This window comes from Sceloporus occidentalis, unplaced genomic scaffold (genome assembly GCF_023333645.1).
Source record: "Sceloporus occidentalis isolate IW3139 unplaced genomic scaffold, rSceOcc1.0.p SCAF_13, whole genome shotgun sequence".
Classification (NCBI taxonomy): Eukaryota; Metazoa; Chordata; class Lepidosauria; order Squamata; family Phrynosomatidae; genus Sceloporus; species Sceloporus occidentalis.
The window spans coordinates 8,622,800-8,645,434 of record NW_028316993.1 but is presented as its reverse complement, the minus strand read 5'-3'; the positions used below and the strand labels follow the sequence as shown (position 1 = coordinate 8,645,434).

The window sequence follows — 22,635 nt, the reverse complement described above, 5'->3', positions numbered from 1 at the left end:
TTTTTAATTCTGCCCTTCCTGGGGGAGAGATGCAGTTATGCAAGGCTGCCTTGCTTACCGTCCCATCCCTTCTATTGAATTTTTGTTACTATGATACTTTCAGTTTTCTCTTTGAAATGTTCAGAGTTACAAACTTGTTATTTAATATTCATTTTTTTTGTAATGCATAATTCTGTGCTCAAGATCAACTTGGCTGCTATCTCAGCATGCACAGAACCCTGTTCGTTTTCTTTCCTGCTTTGCGCACCAGAATCTCAAAACAGTTTCTTGATGAAGGGCTAGTAGAGAAGGAAGCTTTCTCTGAAAGAGATGCGAAAGATGCAGTAAGCTTGGCACAGCTGAAAGTCAATGGTAGAACCACGTCTTTGATTCTTTGCCTTTGTAGTTTTTTGCCCCTTGCTCCAGGGCTGAGAAAAAGCACTGTCCATACAATTTCAATAATAGAGTTCTTTGTCCCACCAACCTGGAAGAAGACAGAATTAATGGGGTGAGTTCAGAGCCATGGAAATTGAAATACATTACCATTTTGAGGGACTGAGGCAGCCCAAGGAGGGTGCTAGAGTCAAAAATTTGCTCCCAGCCCTTGCAAAGTTGCCCAGTTCTGCATAAGGAAGCAGCAGTGATGTAGTTTTCCAGATGCTATGCTATATCATCCTAGATCACTGACTGAGAATAATGGAGCATGGAATATAGCAAGGTATGAAGACCATGAGTATGCTTTAGGTCTTTATGTAACCTCACTGTTATTTCCAAGAATGGCTATTCCAGTTTAAAAAGAAAAGTTTTGCATGCTGAGTGTATTGGTTGATGTCCATGAGAGTGAAAAGCCAAGTTGATCTGTAAGTAACAGCCACAGGAGCAATGCAGAACAGTGTTTCTCACATTAGAGATGTCAGATCTTGCACTGCAGCTTCTGTCATTCTATCCAACCTGGCCAATGGGCTGGGATTGTGGGAGATACACCCCAAGAACCAGAAGGGACCCAAGCTAGGTACCATTGCAGTATTGGTTGCCTGAAGCAACAGGTATTATGTCTACATTTGGGAGATGCCGATCATATGTGGATTCTTCCCTTTCCTCCATCCATTCCCATGAATAACTTACTTCCAGGATGTCTCCGGACTCCCAGCTTTCGGATTTCATCATAGACAAAGATGAGGACGCCGTAGGGCAGTGGCACTAGCCACCACTGGAATCTAGAAAGGTCCAGGGAATAGGGAAAAATGAGTTTGATATACTTTGGAAAAAGCAGTTGGATGAGCTCACTTGTCACTGTTTTGTGTTGGCCTAAGATGGAAAGTGACTGAGCATTATTAATATATGTCCTGAACAAGCCTGTCAACTTAAAATGTGCTCTAGGATGCTGTACATGTACACCCCAAAAAGCCCAGTGTGGTCATCTTGGGCTTTACATCACCAGGCAGTTATGACTGTTCTCCATGGTTCTGAATGAGAGTGCCTTCTTCAGCTGTTTTTCTCACGTTAGAGCAATTTATGGCTCTCAGATTATTGGACTGCACTTGCCATTAAACATAGCTAGCATTGCAAAGGGTGATGGGAGTTGCAGTCCAATATAATCTAAAGGGCCACATAGTATGCACCCCTGTACAGGCTAAACTGTAGAATTAGAAGGTTATATAGATGGGGACAGGGAGAGTTAAGTTATAGCATGATATCTGAAACTCAAAACAATATTGTAATTATTTTATGATCAAGTGTGTAGTGCTTCACAAAGTGTATGAGGAGGCCTCAAGAAACTTGGAACCTAAAATTTGTGAAAGGATTTGAAGGTAATGACAAGAAAAGGAAGAAGACAGTATGTAAAGACAGATATATTTAAGGGAGAATTTGTTGTTGTTGTTAACAAATCAGGATGGCTGGGTTGGAGGTGTGAAGGTGATGGGCAAGGATATGACAACAGAAAGATAAGGGAAGCAAGGGTAGAGAAATGTGAGTGCCAGTGTGTTGTAGTGGTTTGAATGTTTGACTAGAATGCAGAAGATCCAAAGTCTTGATTAAACTGTGAAGCTAATGGGTGCAATTTGGGCCAATGGCTTTCTTTTAGAATGACCTACTTTACAAGGCTGTTGTAAAAATAATGCAGTTTGATACCATTTTAAGTGTTGTAACCCCATCCTATGGACACCTGGGATTTGCATTTTTACATTTGCCTTCTCTGCCAAGTGCTCCGGTGCCTCACAAAGCTCCAAATCCCAGGATTCTATAGAATGGAGCCAAACCAGTCAAAGTGGCATCAGACTGCATTATTCATACAGTGTAGATGCACCCCCAGAGTAATGATTTGGGAATACCATTGGATCTTTTCCAGTGCAATCTAGTTGTAGGTGAATTCTTACCTTATGGGCATAAAGTTGAAGATATTGGGCATTCCAGGGCAGTAGCAGAGGAAGCAGCCCAGGCAAAGTTGGAACACGATAGCAATCACCAGGACTTTGTTTCTGAAAAAGGAAAGGGGTAAGTAAAACTCAGGATTAGAAAAAAATGTTTGTTTGCTGTGAGTCTCCATGAGATACAGTAGGGGGTTGAAATGTAGCATAGTATTTGTCATTGTTAGGTAATTCTAAGTGACAAAGGAAGGCCAATTTTGGGATAGAAAGAAGACAGTCCATTATGTCATCAGGAGCATCCAAATTTGGAGAGTTAGGTCTTGAACAGACAGGCCAAAATAAAGCTGCTTCGGGTCACTTTGGAGGTATGCTGTTTAAATGACACACGCATCTGAAGAGGCCAGAAGCTGCACCAAAGTTGCGTTTTTGTCCTTAGGACTGGAGAGTGGCTTTGGCACAGCTTCTGGCCTCTTAGGACGCATGCATCACTTAAACAGCATACCTCCAAAGTGACCCGAAGTAGCTTTATTTTGGCCTGTCTGTTTGGGCCCTATGTTGGGAAGAGTAGAAGCTATTTCCCAAATTTTGTGGGGAAAGAGTTTGATTAGTTTAGCCCAATACATCAGTTCTACAAACAGGATTGTAGTGGGAGTTAAAATATATGGACAGTCTGGTGATGAGAAGAGGATGGACTGTGATTTCACCAGTGGAATCCCAATAACATGTTGGATTTATCTTTGGCAGTGTATCAGGAGAGTCAGCATGGTGTAGTGGCTTGAATGTTGGACTTGGGACTTTGGGAGATCAGAGTTCAAATCCCTGCTTGGCCATGGTAGTCCGTTGAGTTTCTTTGCTCAAGTCATATTTTTTCAGCCTGAGAGGAAGGAATAACTTAAGGTGCATCTACACTATAGAAATAATACAGCTTAACACCACTTTAACTGCCATTGCTCCATCCTATAGAATCCTGGGGTTTGTAGTTTTGGGAGGCATCAGCATCCTTTGGCAGAGAAGGCTAAGGAACTTGAAAACTACAAATCACAGGATTCCATAGGATGGAGCTACAGCACTCAAAGTGATGTCAAACTGCGTTATTTTTACAGTACAGAGGCACTTTTAATTAATACAAATTGATAATATTAAATACTTTTTCAAAATATATATATATTCATAACCAATAAGATGACATAAAGCTCAAATAACATCACCATTATTCTGTTAAATTAAATAATGTACCAGAAAGGGTTTTCTTTTACTGGTATCCCTTTTAGAGTTTGAAGATCCCCTCTTCAATTTTCTTCAAGCTGCTGTGCTATATCTACTTAACTGAATTCAACTGAGCCAAATTCTGTGTGGATATGTATAGAATTGGATTGTCAAGCTATATTAACAACACAATCTTAACACATGCCTACTCAATGAGATTTATACCTTTTTAAATGGCTACAGGATTACATTAATCCTTCATTTTCCCCCCTTTAATGAAAAGATGCTAAATTTTTATTTGGTACTGCAAAGTTCCCCAGCTATTAAGGTGTTTATTCAAATTTCCAGTACTTAATAATAATCTTGATGCTGGAATAAAGAGATTATGTTATCTCAGAATTTGGAAAAGTTATTTTATGAGCCAGGACTCTCAGAGTTCCTCAGCAAGCATGTTACATATGTCTTAGATCTACATTTTCCCTTTCACTCTGTAAAGGGAAAAAAGCCAGGTAATGAAATATGAATTGGTAAAATGGGTGACCAAGCCTCTAGGGCAGTGGTTCCCAACCTGTGGGTCGGGACCCCTTTGGGGGTCGAATGACCCTTTCATGGGGGTCGCCTAAGACCATTGGAAAACACCTATTTAATTATAGTTATGAAGTAGCAACAAAAATAATTTCATGAGTTTGGGTCACCACAACATGAGGAACTGTATTAAAGGGTCGCGGCATTAGGAAGGTTGGGAACCACTGCTCTAGGGCAAGTAGGGTCTGATAGAAGTCTGCAGTGTTCCCACCTACCGGAAGAATCCTTGCTGGAAGACAGAGAGACGTCGTGTCTTACGGATGAGTACATCAGCAATCTGGCACATCTCAATACTAATGAAGAAGACAGTGTAGCATGTATACTCCTGGTACAAGCGCTGCCCAAATGTCTGAAAATGGAAAGAATGGCCAGTGAATTTGGTGGCACTTTCTCTGTTCTGTTCTTTCCCTCTGCAGTGCTTCTTGGAAGGGAGAAGCCATGCTTCCTATTTCCTTCTCAGGGCATCACGGACCTGGAGGTCAAGAAGTGGCCTTCTACTTCACTCACCCACTGTTGCCCATAGCTGTCCTCAAGGTCCTGGAGATGGTCGTTCTCCCAGTCGGCCCGAAGGCCCACACACTTCAGAGGGTACCAGCCTTCTTGGGCCATGGCAGTGAAGTAATCGGTGAAGCCAGCAAAGGACTGGATGGCTCCTAGTTAGTGTGGAAGCATGGGTGGATTTGGATCAAGGTTTAGTCAATCCCAAATGCAGTTTTTAAAATAAGTGGTAATGTGGTATGGTGATCTGAGTGTTGCACTAGGGCTCTGGAGACCAGGGTTCGATTCCCTGCTTGAGCATAACAAAACCTGGTTGACATTGGACAGGTCACATTCTCTCAGCATCAAAAGATGGCAATAGCAAACCCCCTCCAAAGAAACTTGCCAAGAAAACCCCATGATAAGTTTGCCTTAGTGTCACCATAAGTCAGAAGTGACTTGAAGGTACAGAACAACAACGTGCATTACTTTACATATTCAAAGTGTGGTAAGCTATTGCTGCTATATTTGGAGGCCCTTGTTCTGTTGCTTATTCTGTTGAAAGGGGACCAGTACTTCTGCCTCGAAGTTTTACCCTAATAGTAGCATTGCCTTTACAGAATAAGAGATGGTGGGGGGTAGTAACAAATAAGGTAGGTGTAGGCAACTTGTGGTTCCAGATGTAGTTGTACTGTGACTTCTATAACATTATGCCACTGAGGAATCCTAATGAGAGCTAATGGGTGTTATAATCCTACTAAATCTGATGGGCTGCTGTTGTTCATCCTTGATATCAGGCAAGCACCACCGTTATTATAGAAACTCCTGCCTTGATGCTGAATGAACAACCAACCTAAGCTGCTTCATTGCCTTTTCTCTCACAGTTTTGGAGGCAAATCCCAGCAAATGATATCTTCCCTCCCTTTCATCTATACACCAGCTTCTGTCATTCAGCTCTAATATACGCACCAATCTGGAAATAGGAATAGACAGCCAGGGCTTCATTGACCAGACGGTCCCGTCGAGGATTGCGTGGCTTCAGGTGCATGATATCGCTCTCAGCTTTCTCATAGGCCAGAGACACAGAGGGGAACTGAGGGGTGAGACAGTGGTGGAGGAGTCAGAAACAACTCAGGAGTCCTACAAAACAACCTCTGCAGGACTTTGTTGTCTGCAGCATTGGTTTCAGTTCCTACAGGGCCTACTGCATACTACAAATGCCCTTAAAACCTTTGGGCATAAGTTTCATTGGTGACAATCAGTGGTGAAATCATTAAAAGAAGCAATCAATATTTTCTGCTTGAAACAACTGTTATGATCCTGGTAAAATTAATGTAATGAACTTACCAAAGTAGCTGCTACATGACCTATAAGAGAAGCTTATAGGTTTTTGTATGGGATGGTGTGGTGAATCTTATGCTAATCTTAGCATAATTCTCTATCTCCCAATATTTTTATCTCCCCTTAAGCTAATTAAACTAATGTCTCTACCTCTTTCTTGAATTATAGTTAACTAATTTCCATCCTCACCTTTAATAGCAATACATTTTATAAATTAATTGTGCATTGTTGAATGAAGAAGACATGCCATTTCTCTGAATTTAATTTTCTGTCAATCTTTGATAACATGGATCCCAAATTCATGGAAGAAAACAATGACTTTCCTTCCTTCCTCCCTCTCTTCCTCCCCCTTTCCTTCTCATGCTTTTGTAAAGGTTCACAAACAATAGATGTATCAACATGTTGTGGACCCTGGAAGTGTTAAGTGAGCCCAAAGAAAGATGAATGCACCAAGGTTTTCAGTTTAAAAACATATTTTGGTTCCACCCAGAGGATCAGGTGATATATACCCCTATCTGGTTCCCTGTAGGATTCAGGCTATGAAATTTATCACTCACAATGTCTGTGCACAGTTCAATAAAGAGGATGGTGATGCATCCAAGAGGAAGGGGGACACTGACAGTGATGTAGATTAAGTAGGGAGTCAGCTCTGGGATATTCTTGGTCAGGGTATAGGCAATGGATTTCTTGAGATTGTCAAAGATGAGACGACCTAAAAAGAAAGAAAGAAAGAATCAGAAGTGCTTTAGTGACAGCTTTGATTACTGAGATAAATCATGCTTTGCTCACATGCTGTATCAGTGGCAGTTTCATCACAGGAATTAGTAGCTCTTATTTACTATACAGCAAGAATTCATTTATCAATCTGCCTTAGTTCATTAACAATTAATAGGACAATCCAGTGGCTCAGGCACCAGCGCAGATCCCAATTCAGTGACACTTATATCAGTAGAAGAGCCATGTCAAAACTATACTGCCAAAATTGGACTTTGCTTTCACCAAGATTTCAGAGCGTAGTAAGTGTTTAATATGTCTTGTTTCCTCCTGTTCTTTCAACTGCATATTATCAGTTTTCAAACTGCACATGCTTTTTTTTATTTCACATTTTGTGTCCACCAGCACACATAAAATACTCTCCCGTCCCCTCGTACTACAGTCACCCAAGTACAGACCCTGCTCAACACCAGTGACGATAGAGGCAAAATTGTCATCCAGCAAGATCATGTCAGCTGCGTTCTTGGCTGCGTCAGAGCCAGCAATGCCCATCGCTACACCGATATCAGCTTTCTTCAATGCTGGGGAGTCGTTGACCCCATCTCCTGTTACAGCCACGATTGCACCCTATAAAGAAGGAGAAGAAAAGATAAGCATTCAGAGATCTACAAAGTGAGATTTCGAAGAAAGTATTGCAGGATGGACTCCCATCCATCTGTCCATCTGTGTGCCTTCTTCCTCTGTTCCATTTCCCATTTTTCTTCACTAACAGTCAACCAGCCCATTGAGGATGCTCAGTTCTTATTGAAATCTTTGGACCCATTCCTTCCATCCATCCATCCATCCATCCATCCATCCATCCATCCATCCACATTATCATTTAGCTTTCTAAACATTTTTGAAGTCTGGAAATCTTAGGGCTTCTGCTTCGACCATCCCCTGGTGCATGCAATACTGTATTGCAGGGCTCTTGTAAGAATAAAATTGTGGACCAGGCATTCTAATATCTTTGACAGAAGCAAAGGATTAAAAAAAGAATGAAAAAGCATTTAAAAAAATAACATAAGCATTGGCTATTTGAGTTCATTTGCTTCTTCAGCGCTCCTTACAAATTTACCAGTTTCTGACAGCTTTCAACAATGATGAGTTTCTGTTGAGGAGAGGTACGAGCAAACACCATCTCAGGGTGCATCTTCAGAATCTCCACCAGGTCCTCGCTTTCCATGTCTTTCAGCTGACCCCCATTGACCACACATGCGCGGGCATCCCTGGATGTGGAAGCAGAGAAAATAGGTTCGTATATTAAATAGAAACCTTATAACACTCTGAACCATAATGTAGCGGAGATACTACACCTGTTCCTCTTGTTACAGGTCTGGAGATGAAAGAGGAATTCAATCGCTCCCAAAGTAAATGGAGATTGGCAAGCGAAAGAGGAGCTAGCCAAGTAAAACTGGCAGCATGTCTGCCTATTACTAGACTAAGACGAGGAAACAAAGGAAGGGCACTGATTTTTATAGTGGATTTTGATCCTGGGGCAAAATGGAAGGTATTGAAAAGGGCCAAATGGTGGTTCCTTCTTTGAAATGGGTTTGGATCACATTGAAGTTGGTTTTCTGAGGTGGTAACATTGTGGTGTGAATGTGAGTGATGGGTCTGCATTTCTAAGGCAAGAGGGATTAGAGCGCAGGACTACTGGAGTCATTGATTCTTTGGCATCAGCTCACTGTTGGCATTTCTCACCCCCCTCTAGAGTGTCTGGAAAAGTAAAGCCCAAACGACTCCTAGTGCTAGCCTACATGTGATTAAGGGATTATAGTAATGGCATCCACATCATGGTCATAGATAGGCCATTTAACCTGTATATTATTGTAATTCTGATATCAAAAGAGGAGGGGTCTCTCTAGTGCTAACAATAGCACAGGAGTAAAGAAAGTCTGGCCCTTCAGACCCTAAGAGCCATGGCTGTGGCATTGCTGTTGGGTGCCTTATTAAGACTATGATGACAATGCGTTTAGATGCTCACCGCTTGTTGACCTGCTCCACGGGGATGCGCAGCCGGGTAGCAATATCTTCAACTGTTTCACTGCCCTCTGAGATGATGCCCACACTGGCAGCAATGGCCTTTGCAGTGATGGGATGGTCACCTGTCACCATGATGACCTGGAAATGGTAAGATACAGAGAGGCTTAAGGATGTTTCTTAAAAGTAAGCAGGGTTTTTTTTATTGTCATTTTATCTGCATATATGTTATAAGCCTGACTAGAGAGTCAGCATTGTCTAGAATTGATAATGTTAGCAAATGACTGAGTGGTCTTTCACTGAAGACCACTCATTCCACTTTAACTGACCTGACTGCATCCTATGGAATCCTGCAATTTGTAGTTTGGTGAGGCACCAAACTTCTCTGGTTGAGAGTTCTAAATATTCCTCCCTAAAATGCAAATCCCAGAATTCCATAGGATGGAACCATGGCAGTTAAAATGGAATGGTAGTGCTGTAATTGTTTTCTGTGTGGGTCCCTGGGAATGTGGCTCCACCTTTACGGCAGGCTTTATTTTAGTATGAACTTTCATATATATAAACCCACATCTTCAAATGCAGTAGACTGACGTTAAAGCTTGAGGTATAAAGCATAGTTATACAGTTGAATATGAAATATGATCCAAAAAGATGCCCCGAATTTTCAAATTTTAAGGAGCAACTCTCGAAGGACCTTTATGGCCCCAGTGTTTCCAGGCCTGCCCTTTATGGTGGTTATTGTTGATTTGTTTTCTGCGGAGGGCTTTGCCAGAAATTGACGCTTCCCAGAACAGCTGGCAGCCTACCCGGATCCCTGCAGTGCGGCATTTCATGACAGCATCGGGCACAGTGGCTCTGGGCGGATCGATCATGGAGATGAGGCCTGCAAAGCAGAGTCCGCTGGTGGGGAAGTTCATTTCCTCACTGTCAAAGTTGTAGCCACGTGGGAACTCGCTCTGGGGAAGGTAAAGGTGACAGAACCCTGTGGGCAAGAGAGAGCATAGTGAGGTATGCATGTACCTTTGCCCAACCCTGCCAGACCTCTTCCACTACTATTCAGAGTTGATGCTAATTTATGTTTCTTATTGCTGTCTGCATGTAGCCTTACATTTCAAGCCCCTTGGGTTTACAGTCATCCTTGCTAGGGTTGCCAGATCTCAGGGCCTGGCCCTGAGTCTCAGGATCTGGCCCCTCTTCTCCAGTCCATAGGCAAGGGAAAGAACTGCCACAAAAATATATGTATGCATAGGTATTTTCCTTAGTTATTTATTATATATGGGGTTTTTGATTTGAATGGCATACTCTGGGTATGCTTGATTGCCTCACCAGGGGCTACTTCTTATATCACCATCACCACCAGAATCACTGCTTGCTTCCCGGAATAGATAAAGTGGCTATCTCTTATGTTTCAGCCCTGAAATCTCAAGGGATAGTCCTGATTGAGCAACCGTAATCCCAACAGTTGACTAACTGGTTGCCAGTCCTACCTTTCTGGATGGCAACCAGGCAGCTTGGAGCTGTCACTTGAAATTTACTGCAATGCCACTGATGTTAACCTCACTCCAAAGAATCATGGGGCATTTTAGAATTTGGCTCAGTGCAACTCACAAGGACATTGCTGTTGCCAAATGGGCCCAGAAAGGATCCCAATAAAGGAGGGATCCCATCAAATGGCAATTTGGAGCTCTCTCAAATCTGGAGACAGCCCTGTCAGAGCACAGATGTTATCTTTGTAGACTTTCCAGTTCCCTCCCTGCCGTGGCCCCACTCCACTTACCAAGCACACGCTCGCCCAGTCCACCAAGGTCCAGGTAAGCTGTTTGGAAAGCTTCCTTCCACTGCTCATCAAGGGGCAGCTCTTGGCCCTTGATCATGATGGTGGAACAGCGTTCCAGGATGCGCTCAGGAGCGCCTTTCATCACCAGCAAGTGACGCTGGTCTCGAGAGTCCTCTAACTCATGGATGGACAGCTGTAGCAAAAGGGGAAGTGCATGAGGATTCACGTGAAAACTAGGTAAGTCATGTTAATAGCATCTGAGTGGTACAAAACTGAGGCCTGGTCTACAGATAGGGGAGGGGATCGAATCCTGAAGTGACAGAAGGAATGTACACCTTCAGCTGTGGAATGACATTTTCCAGATCCTCACTCATTTTAAAACAAAAACCTAAACCTTGCTGGTGGTTAAAACCAATAAGGGAGAAAGTATTTTCCTTGCTATGCTAAATTTCCAGTTACTGGGAGGTTTTTTGTTTGTTTTTTTTAATGTTTAAGAGTGTTCAAATATAGTCAGTTCTCTATATCCATGGATTCTACATCCAGGGATCAACCATCCACAGCTTTAAAATATTCAAATAAAATAGTTAATAAATAAATAAATCCAAAAAGCAACCCTTGATCAAGGGTCCACTGTACAGTCACAAATCAAATGCCTTTTGCAATAGAAACATCCTTTACATGTTTGGCAAAAAGGAGGGTGCCAGTCTAAATTAGACTGATTCAATGGGTTTACTAAAGTTGTGAATAGTAATGGGATTCAGGCCTTACATCTTAGCTGTGGCATGATTTGGTGAGATGCAGACTCAGTTTGCTTACATGAGAATTCATCAGCATTGAATTCCTCAAGCATCCCTGCCAATGGGGGCTGCAGCTGCTTCAGAAGACCCAGGTTGTCCTTTCTATGCCATTCTGGGTAATTCTGAGCAGCTGCTCCTGCTCCTTGAACCCAGGAAAGGGATTGGCAGCTGCTGACCTGGAACTTGTTTGTGGAGTTGAAGGGGATCTCACAGACTTTTCTGTAGCGTTCCCGGTACTCCATCACATTGCCAAGAGTGATCTCAGAAAATTTCAGGAGGGCAGTCTCTGAGGCATCTCCAATCACAATCCGCTGAGGGTTAGAAGAGAAGAGCAACATGGAAACTGGTAAGGAATCTTGAAATGCTGAGCTTCCAATGCATTGGAACAGCCCTGTTGTGTTTATTTATTTACCCTTTCTGAACATATACTGTGATACATACTGAACATATACTGTGCCTTAGGGTAGCCAAAAATCAGAAATGACTTGAAGGCATACAATAACAACAACACCAACAAGTCTCTTGTGAGGTGTGGCTATAGGAACTGTCATAATGAGTGCTTGAACTTCAAATGTTACAAATACACCACTGCTTATGTTTGTTGAAAGTAGGCAGTAGAGCTATAGCAGTGAAATGATACAAGTGTATTTTTGCAGTGCTTTCTAGGATCATCTAAAGAGCAACATATTTATTACCTTTTTATTTTAACCTTACAGCATGGAGTAGTCCCTGTCATTTTAATCTTACAACAACCTCAAGAGATTGGTTAGACTGGGAGGCAAGGACCACTCCAAAGTCTCCCACTGTGCTTCCCAGACAAACTGGGCTTTAAATCCGGGTCAGAGTCTCACTCTAAACACTGAGCCAGACTGTTTAAAACTAGGAGAAGTTCCATTTTAGGGCTGCCACTTTCAGAGTCCTCCAAGCATCACGGGTAGTTCAAGTCCAAGCTTTGGGTTTTGGTCTCCTAGACAGAGTTTGACTGCACTCAGATCTTCATGGCTTCAAAAAAGCTAGGAATTAGTAAAAGCATTGTCTGAAGATGAATAAGACTGATAGAATCCAGATTTTCCCTTGAATATTCCTTACCTTTGGAATGGGTACATTATCCTGGCCTGACTTGAAAAAGGCACGATTGCAAAGGCTCACCACTTTGCATAGAGCTCTCCACGTCTCCGATGACTGGTCAAAACTCTGCCCTGAAAGAGAGAGTGAGTGGGAGAGGATATGAGAGTCAGCATGGTCTAGTGGTTTGAGTGTTAGACTACATTTGGAGCCGAGGGTTTGATTCCCAGCTTGGCCATGAAATCCACTGGGTGATCTTTGGCAAGTCACATGCTGTCAGCCTCAGGGGAAGGCAATGGCAAACCTCTGAACAAATCTTGCCAAGAAGACCCCATGATTGGTTTGCCCTAGGGTTACTATGGCCTGTTACAGACTGCCAAAATAAAGCTGCTTCGGGTCTCTTTGGAGGTATGCTGTTTAAATGATGCACGGGTCCTAAGAGTCCGGAGGTCGCGCCAAAGCCACACTCCATTCCTAAGCACTGGAGTGCAGCTTTGGTGCAGCTTCCGGATTCTTAGGATGCATGCATCATTTAAACAGCATACCTCCAAAGAGACCAGAAGCAGCTTTATTTTGGCAGTCTGTCACAGGCCTATGACTCAGAAATGACTTGAAGGCACACAATCTTAATTTTGATCAGTGCTGGGAATTTATAGGGCTTGGATAACTAGTGTGAAACCTTCACTCTTTGGAAAAATTACTTTGTTGGACCACAGTACTCAGGATCTCCAGCCAGCATGACTGAGAGCCAGAGGATTCTGGAAGATATAGAGGATTCTGGAAGACTGGGGGAGGCAAAGAGAGAGAGAAAGAAAGAGAGAGAGAGAGAGAGAGAGAGAGAGAGAAGTGGCTCAACTCATCACTAGATTTTGCTCCACTTACACCAACCAGCATGTGATCCCTGAGATTAGAGAATAGGGAATAAGCAGCCATGTCTACTGTTTTTTGTGGTCTGACTCTCTTGGCTAAATATAGCTGTGTACCTGACTGGTCTTCTGTTGTGTCTGCTGTATGGATTTGGTTGTCAAACCAAAGATGGGCGACTGTCATACGGTTCTGTGTAAGGGTTCCAGTTTTGTCAGAGCAGATGACAGAAGTTGAGCCCAGCGTCTCTACCGCCTCCAAGTTCTTTACTACACAGTTCTTCCTGGCTAGACGCTTGGCTGTGAGGGAAAGACACACCTGCAGAAGGAAAACAGGGATGCTAGTAAGGTACCTGACTTACGATGAACATACCAGATGGCATAATGAATGTATGAAACTGTCTCATGAGATCGTTTGCCCATGTAGTTGCTCAGTACTGTCTACTGCAATAGGTGGCAGTTCTTTAGGACCTGAAGCAAATGGTGTGCTTCCTGCAATTCTTTGAACAGGGATTGAATATAAGTCTTTCAGCATTCAAAGCAGTTATGCTAGCACTGAGCTATAGCCCAAAGGCAGGACCTGCTGTCCCATTCACTCACATTGGAGCATAATGTTATAGTAGAGGAAGTTTTTGTCACTTGGGAAGAGCAATACTTACAGTGACAGTTGCCAGAAGACCCTCAGGGACATAGGCCACCACAATAGCCATGAAGAAGACCATGGCTTTGAGGAAGGGGTAGCCAATCACCATAGCGACCACAAAGAAGGTGGCACCGAAAAAGATGGCCAAGCCAGCAATAATGTCGACAAAATGCTCTATCTCGATGGCGATGGGCGTTTTCTCATTCTCCACTCCCGAAGCCAAGCTCGCAATACGTCCAATGATGGTGCGGTCTCCAGTGTTAATGATGATGCCAGTGGCTGTGCCTAGGTGGGCATTTAAAAGAGTGGAAAAGAGGACATTGGTTGCCATTGTATGACTCCTGAGAACTGCAGTAGAGCACCACACATTTTGCTTTGGGAATATGTACCTTTGGGAAGAGTTTTAGAGACAACACAGCTAAGGAGATTAGCACATTCTCTTTTAACGCACCTTATCCCTGATGGGATAAAGGTGCATTGCATCCCAGCTGGCATCCAGGTTTATTCTGCGGCTTTTCAAGAGTGGGATTTCCTTCCTACCTTCTAAGCACATGGTAGAGAAAAATGCAATGTTCCTGGTTTCCAGAGGACTCTCATGGGTGCATTCTGGGGATCTCGTCTGGGGTTCTGATTCCCCTGTCAAAGAGGAATTATCCACCTGGGGAAGGAAAAAGAAGCAAAGAAGACAAACATTAAATCAAATTTTATTCCTGCACCGTGTAGCGTATGTAATCCATGGAACTGTATGAACGCAGCTCTTCCTCTAGAAGAGCTCCTCATATGGCTTGGGCAATTTTATTTACATCCTCAATGACTCATTGTTCCAATATAAATTTTCTTTCCCCATCCTGTTTTTCTTCTAAAGAAACTAATAAACTGGAGGGAACAGGAAGCAGTTGGATAAATTTTCTATTTAAAGCTTAACTTTCTTGTAACAAATTCACCGCTAGGGATGTGGTGGCTAAGTGGTTAAGATGCCAATTCTGACGCCTGGGAGATTGGAAGGTTGACTGTTTGAGTCCTGAATGCTAGTCCTAGCTTCTGCCAACCTAGCAGTTTGAAAGCACACAAATGCAAGTAAATAAATAGGTACCACTTTGGTGGGAAGGTAACAACGTTCAGTGCAGACATGTGAACCACATGACCACCAGAGCAGTCCTTGGACAATGCTGGTTCTTGGATTTAGTAACAGAGATGAGCACCACTCCTTACAGTCGGTTACGACTAGACAATCATGTCAAGGGTCTACCTTTACCTTAACAAATTCATGCCCCATTGATATAAGTGGATCCAGCATGATAAACAATACTGAGAACCTGTAACCCTCTGGATGTTGTTCAATTACCTTTTTCATAATTTTTCACCACTTTCTATGCAGACTGGTGGAAGTTGCAGTCCAAATGAACATGGACACCGAACTGGGTGAAAAGCAGCTGAATGAGATTAGTAAAGATAAGTGTGTAACGCGAGGAAGGTTTAAATACCCTCCTCCCCAAGTTCTGCTACTTGGTTGCAATCAGAAAGAAGAACTGTTGGGGTGGTCTGGATTTTTATACATAAAATGACCAAGTTACATATGAGTCAAATCAAAATATTATCTGAACAACATCTCAGCAGATAATGTAAGAAATAGATTTGAGCTGTTAAGCTTAACCAAAAGAGAAACAAATGGGTCCTTGAACAGATCAAACCTGAACTATCCCAGAGGTCAAGATGATCAAATTGAGGCAGTCATACTTTGGTTACGTCATGAGAAGGCATAACTCATTAGAAAAGACAATAACGCTAGGAAACGCAGAGGGCAGTCGAAAGAGAGGAAGACTGCATGCCAGGCAGCTAGACTCTATTAAGAGGACATGGTCACGAATCTACAATACTTAGGCAGAGCTTAGGGGTGCTGGAAATGTCTCATCAGAGAGTCACCATGAATATAAGGCATTTAACAACAACAAACAACAGCATATGAGTTCCCTTCCTAAAGAATTTCTTCTCCTCTTTCACAAGGAAATGTTCCCCCAGCAGAGGGCAATCACAGCATACTTTTTCACACTATGCTACTATAATGGTTATGAGCATTCTTTGTTCCCATAACAAGTCTTGGTACCTTGCATCCTTGTGCAGTGATTATCCTGATGTCTGCCGGGACCCGGTCTCCTCCTTTGATCTCCACTAGGTCACCGACCACCAGCTGATTGGCATTGATCTGGAACTTGTCTCCATCTCGAATCACCGTGGCTTGCTGTGGTTGAGAGAGAGAAGAAAAAAGAAATAGAAACACAGACTGTCACCTGAGATTTGGGATGAAAGCAATTGGCTTCTACATATGTCTCCATCTAAAGCAGTACCGTCCACTTTAACTGGCAATGAGTTTCTAGGTATAAGCTCTTTCCCAGCACTTGGAGCATGACAAAGACCAATCTGGGGAGTCTGCATGGAAAGCATGCACAGTTCCTCAAGTGTCTAATCTCACCCTCAACTATGCTAACAGTATGGTGCCACTATCCTGGGGTAAGAAGAAACAGGCCAGGGCAACCAGCTGCAAAATAGGAGAGTGATCTAACACAACTGTGCTGATTTTCTCATTCCTGAATACAGAGTTGGTCTTATTATAAGTCAATAGCAGACTTCAGAGTAACCATTACCTTGCTTTCCAAAATATATTATCTCAGTTCCAGAAACCCTACAGCAGCAGTGTATTAGGGGCATGAACATGGCAATTCAGTCATCTCCTTCAAAGGCCTTTTTGGCCAACCTCCCAGGGCAGAGACAGTCTGGATACCCAGCATCTTTTCCTTACCTGTGGCACCAGATTCTTGAAGCTTGCAATGATATTGGTGCTTTTGAATTCTTGGTAGTACCCAAAGCAGCCGGTTACAACCACCACAGCAATGAGGGCAATAGCCAAGTAGAGCTACATAAATTGGCAAAGGTGGGGAAGGAAGCAAAAGGTTACTATGTCCGTATCTATTGTATTTTCATCCTATCCCAGCTACGTCCTTTCAGTGTCTACTTGCAAGTACCATTTCTTGGAGCATCACAATCATTTTGTGCTGTTGAGGAATCTAAACTGGCCTAATGCCAGGTTGGTGTGGTGTTAGACTTTAGTCTCCGGGTCTAGGAAAGGGGCAGGCAATTGTGACTGAGGCCAATTTTGGCTTCTTTGCCCTTCTAGCAGACTACACGTGACATGGTTGTGATGATCCAGCAGTGGATGGAAGTCAGTCCCTGTTTTGATTTTGGCCAATTATTTGCTGTATCTCCATTTTTGGCTTTTTGGCTGGTTGTCAGCAGCAAAGTATCCTAGTTCACTGTTTCTTTTGTAAATGCACCCCCCGCCCCCAATTTAGGGCTTGGGAGATCTGGATTCTAATCTTCCTTTAGCCATTGGAGTTGCTCAGTGACCTTAGACTTGTCACTGCTCTTCTAGCCTATCCTTCTTTACAAGGTTGTTGTGCTGTAAAAGTGGTGAAGGAGGACCATTGTTTTCAGTTGATTGAGAGACAGGTATGAAATGTAATTAACAGTAAGATCTATCCTTTGCTACTGTTTGCTTCTTCCCTTTTTAGTACTTACATTGTCAGCACTAGTAAGATCTCCTTGCCCACACTGGATGCCAAAGGCGATGAGGCAGATGGCAGCTGCCACCCACATGAGACACTGCAGCCCTCCAGCCAGCTGACGGGCAAACTTCACATACTCCGGAGTGCCCTTGGGGGGCTTCAGTTCATTGGGACCATCACGAAGGAAGATCTCCCCAGCTACTGTGCTGTTCAAACCCTGGAAGCAGAGATGTGTTGACAGAACCACCAGAGAATCCTCTTTTAAAATACTCATAAGCATGGTTTGGGCTAGCAGTGGCAACACACAGACCACAATTGCCTATGAGCCCTTGCCTGTTTTGGGGCCCCTGGAATATCCTGGTAGATTTGTTACCCCCCAGGTTTTTAAAATTGAAAATGAGGATCTGGTCACTTCCACTTTTGGACATCCCTGAAACAGACATCTGGGATGGGATATGCAGCCCACAATGAGTCCTGGATACGTGTATATGCCAAAACTGTCCTGGACCACTAAATATCCCCAGCTTTGATTTAGCCAATGGGTAAATTATTCAACTTAGAAAAGCAAAGGAAAATAGGTATGCATCCTTTCCCAGGATGGATTTTTTTTTTTTTGCATGGATCTGGGTGACATGAGCATATTATTAAAATGTATTGCCTCACAAAAGAAAATGTAATGTTTAGAAAGCCTCACCCCTAATAGTAAGCTTTGCCAATCCCATTAGTTTCCGGTTGTTTTTTAAAAAAACCTCCTCTCCAACTGAAGGCATTACCTTTGTAACGTTGGTTCGATGCTTCAGTTCCAAGTCCTCCACAGACAACTGATGGTCATCCTAAAAGACAGAACGGGCTTAAGATGGAGAGAAAGTCATTTGAGAGAGGAGATGCCTTCCTTCTTTTAAATATAATGCCTTACTCCTGATTTTTGCACAATCTGTAGATTTGTAATGACATAGGAAAAGGGATATAGTTTAAGATATATATAATTAGAACAGTCAAAAGAATGTTTGGACCAATTGTGAAGAAGCATGGTCTTGTGTTACTGATGCTGCTTACTGGATGCGAATAGCACTGATTGGCTAGTACCTGTGCATCATGTAGCCAGCTCTCCATCTCTGGAACAACAGTTTAGGGCAGTGATGGTGAACCTTTTCGAGGCCGAGTGCCCAAAATGCAACCCAAAACCCACTTATTTATTGCAAAGTGCCATGTCCCTCTGGCTTTCTAGTAACAAACTCTGTGCTGGGACAATGGCACATGTGCCCACAGAGAGGGCTCTGAGTTCCACCTCTGGCACGCGTGCCATAGGTTCGCCATCACTGGTTTAGGGCCTTGTCTGCACAGGCCATTTCATAACAGTTACATTGTGTAGCCCACATTTTCCTAACTTGTTTGCAAGAATATCATAGGGAGACCTTGTCAAAGACCATACTGAAATCAAGATATGCTATATCTACAGCATTCCCTTCATCTATATGCTATATCTACAGCATTCCCTTCATCTACCAAGCTGGTAATTTTATCAAAAAAGGAGAGAACAGGCCCTTCCAAAGGAACCATAAGCAATTAGGCATCCATTAAATATTTAATCAGATAATCTAATAAAATGCTTGAAAAGATAACTGAATGATTTAGAAAATTCAGACAACCTGCTTGGCAAATGATGGAACAGATGATGAAGAAATCAGATAAATGACTATACTGGACTGGAACTGAAAGGATTTCATTTCCTCAGATACCAAAGAAATAAAAAGCCCCTTTGAGAGTATCCGAATCAGCACAACTGTTAGCCTGCAACTCACCACATCCATCTCTTTCTTCATATTCTCCAGCTTCTCCTTCTTCTTTGCTCCTTTGGCCTTCTTCTTCTTGATTTTCACATCCATCTCCCCACCAGAGTCTTTCTCCATTTCTACAGAGTACATCTCGTACTTGTCCTGAATAAGGGAAAAACCAAAAACCAAAAACCCATAGCTGAGAATTTGAATGAATTCATCAGTGTGATTATTTCTTTATTAAGAAATTGCTGATTCCTGAAGCCACTGTTAAAATTAAGTAGAAAGTGAACACACACATATTCAAATATAACTAGAAATACTGCATGCACATAAGTCTAGAAATTTTAGTCAAAAACCTTGGGTTGACATATCCGTAGGTCAAAGTACTGTACTTTAATTCTTATCAGAAAAAGGAACAGTGCCCACTGACCCCCTTTATTGTCTCATCCATCCAGCTTTTAGTATGAGCACAAACAGTTATGCCTGCTGGATTTTTGTAAGTTCTTTGGCATTGTTTTCCTTTGCTTCATACTTTAGATTCTTTGTTGCATGCCCCTAAGTTTTACCCTTGACTTATCCGTGGGTCATGTCAAAATACATAATTTTGGCCCCCAAACCTGCTCTCTGCCCCGCATGGAGGCCACAGCAACCGAACCGCACGGCCTCCGGGAGCCCTAAAAAGAACCTACTCCCAGCAGCTCCAAATGGCATGTGAGGGGTGCCATCGCTGCACTCGAGTGCAACGATGATGTCTGCCTGGCGCCGTGCCATTTGGAGGTGGTGCCGCCCCCATGTGGCACCTATTGCACAAGCCCTAAAACCAGTCCCATGATGGTGCTTTTGGCCATCTGTATCGGGCCTTAAACATGAGGGTAACTTATAGTTGAGTATATACGACAGATTTTTTTTTTAATGGCAGAGAAGATTTTTTTGGAGGGCGAGGATTCCACTTAGGCCACCATTTCCTTCTAGGTGCCCAAGGGTCTGCAAACTACAGAAGAGAACTATGAGGATTGTCATGTTAATGGTTGGTGTTATTTTTTTCCTGTGCCAAATTTTGAGCAGCATTTCAAATGGAACAAAGTGGCATGATCGTCTTTTCCAGGAAGTGTAGCAAGGTAGGATAGAAGGCAGTAGGAAAACATGAAGACTGCATTACAGATAGTAGACATAGGACATTACCACATGACACTTAAAAGCAGAATTTAACAGGATAAAAGCATATTTACTTGGGATTGTCCTGCAGCTGCCCTTTTCACTGATGGGCAAAACCTGTCAATGAGCTCTCAATCTCACTATTATAGCACAGCGTGAAAAGCCTCTTCACTTCAGTTCTGGCATTACAGCTGTCATGTGGCAGGACAGGATTGATTCTTTTCTTCTCTCCTCCAGCACCTTGCTATTCCAAAGCAGACAAACTCCATGTCTATCTGGGTTTTAATCTTTTATCTTGACTGTGTTTGCATACTTATGGTAAAGTGACAGAATAAAATAAAAATATTTTAAAATAAATTTTAATTATTTTTACCAAAATTATGCAAATACATATGACATTAGCCTGCTCTGGAATAGTGAGGGGCAGTGGGAGGAGAATCAGGCACTTCATGGCTTTACAGCTGGCCCTCCATATCCACAGATTCTTTATCTACAAATTCAACCATCCACAACTTGAAAAGATTCAAAAATAACATAGATTCCAAAAGCAAACCTTGTTTTTGCCATTTCATATAAGGGACACCATTTCACTATGCCATTGTATTTAATGTGATTTGAACATCCATGGATTTTGGAACCAAACCTCAGTGGATACCAAGGGCCCACTGTAATGCCAGGACTGAATTGTAGAGGCTTATCACACCAGAGGCGGGTGGGTTTCCAAGCAGTGCAGTCATGGGAAAGAAGAGAGGTGTGATAACAAATGCTTCCAAACTGGTGTGTTCCTGTTTTCTTTCGCAATGCAATTGTCATGAGACACAAGGCTCATGTGATAATGTCCTTAAGGAAGCCAGAACGCTGAACTTGCAAGACCTGAACAGGGCAACTGATGACTGAGGATCCTGGAGGTTTCTCATTCATTGAGTCACCATCGGTCAAAGCTGACTTGATAGCCATTAACAGTAACAGTGCATACAGTACATGTATCGTGCAAATCTCAAACCTTCATTGCTGGATCAGAATACCTGTTCCAGATCTCTTCCATGTTTTTCCTACATCAGACCAATCCCACATGAACCGTTTAATACAGGGGTAGGCAACCTGCGGCCCGCGGGCCGGATGCGGCCCGGCAAGGCCTTGGGACCGGCCCCAGCCCAGTCCTGCCGCCGATTGCCACCGGAGCCTTTGGCCTATCAGGAGGAGGCGGGCAAGGGGGGGCAAGGGGCAGCCAAGGGGAGCAAGCGGCAGGCAAGGGGGGCAATTGTCTAGAGAAGCCTCCAAAACATGCATTTATATTAACATTTTTTTAAAAAATCAGCAAATTTTTAGCATGTCCTCCATATTTTAAAAGTGTCCTCCATTTGAAATTTTTGTCCTACATTTGTCCCGGTTTATTTATTTATTGGCTTCGGCCCCCCAGTTGTCTGAGGGACAGCAACCCGGCCCCCGGCTCAAAAAGGTTGCCTACCCCTGGTTTAATATATCATGGTGGGAAATAATTTCTACATTGCTTCTGTAGCCTCCACCTAGAATTGCTAACCAGATAGAACAACAAAAATATCCCAGAGCTTTGACCAGCCCCTGTGCCTTCAATATAAATAGAAATACAGAAGTAAAGCAATCAAGATTATCATAACTGGAGCAAAACAGACAACCTTGCAAGAGGGGTAATGGTTTCAAGTATTGCAACAGGATTCTGGGAGACCAGGGTTCAAATTCATGCTCAACTTCAGAAACCCACTGGTTGACTTTGGGCCAGTCATGCTCTCTCAGATCTTAGAGGAAGGCAGTGGCAAACCACCGCTGAACAAATCTTGCAAAGAAAACCCTGTGATAGGTTTGCCTCAGGACCTTCATTGATCAGAAATGACAAATGCACACAATAGTAATGAAAAACACTACCTTGCAGATCATACCACTTTGTCAAGGGCATCTTTGCTAAATGACACCAAGGCTAACTCTGATTCTCCACTGGGATATGAAGATGGAAACAGAAAGATCCTTACCGCCTTCCCCATCTTGTTTCCTTAGGCCTGGTCCTTTCAGAGGCCAAGAAGAGAAAGACCCTGATGGGTCTTGGTGATTCAAGGCTCTTGTAAATGATACACAGCAAAGCAGGGTAAAAGGTGACCCTTCTTAGGTGCTTTCCTTTTATAAATTCCTATGGGTGCCACCTTCCTCCAGGAATTAGGGGTGGTTCCAAGTGCCACATGGCTGGGTCCTCTGACATGCTTTTTTGCAGTCACATACCAGGAGGTGACAGGCCTTTAAAGGAGAAAATAAACACCCAGCACAAACCCCCCC

At 43.0% G+C, this 22,635-nt stretch overlaps 1 protein-coding gene across 1 annotated transcript; it reads right to left on the bottom strand.

Annotated features, from left to right (window-relative positions):
- Positions 1–17: 17 nt before the first annotated feature.
- LOC149304843 (potassium-transporting ATPase alpha chain 1-like) lies at positions 18–22,349 on the bottom strand. Its single transcript, XM_089478236.1, has 23 exons — positions 22,338–22,349; positions 19,201–19,335; positions 18,172–18,231; positions 17,412–17,615; positions 16,636–16,749; positions 15,943–16,077; positions 14,379–14,496; positions 13,855–14,123; positions 13,316–13,514; positions 12,357–12,466; positions 11,444–11,578; positions 10,471–10,663; positions 9,500–9,675; positions 8,698–8,834; positions 7,789–7,939; positions 7,130–7,298; positions 6,515–6,669; positions 5,586–5,709; positions 4,647–4,792; positions 4,355–4,488; positions 2,358–2,459; positions 1,105–1,196; positions 18–463 (listed from the first exon to the last, which is right to left on the bottom strand). Exons 1-23 carry the CDS (start codon positions 22,347–22,349, stop codon positions 435–437), a joined length of 3,099 nt encoding a protein of 1,032 aa, XP_089334362.1. The 3' UTR covers positions 18–434.
- Between the last annotated feature and the right edge of the window lie 286 nt (positions 22,350–22,635).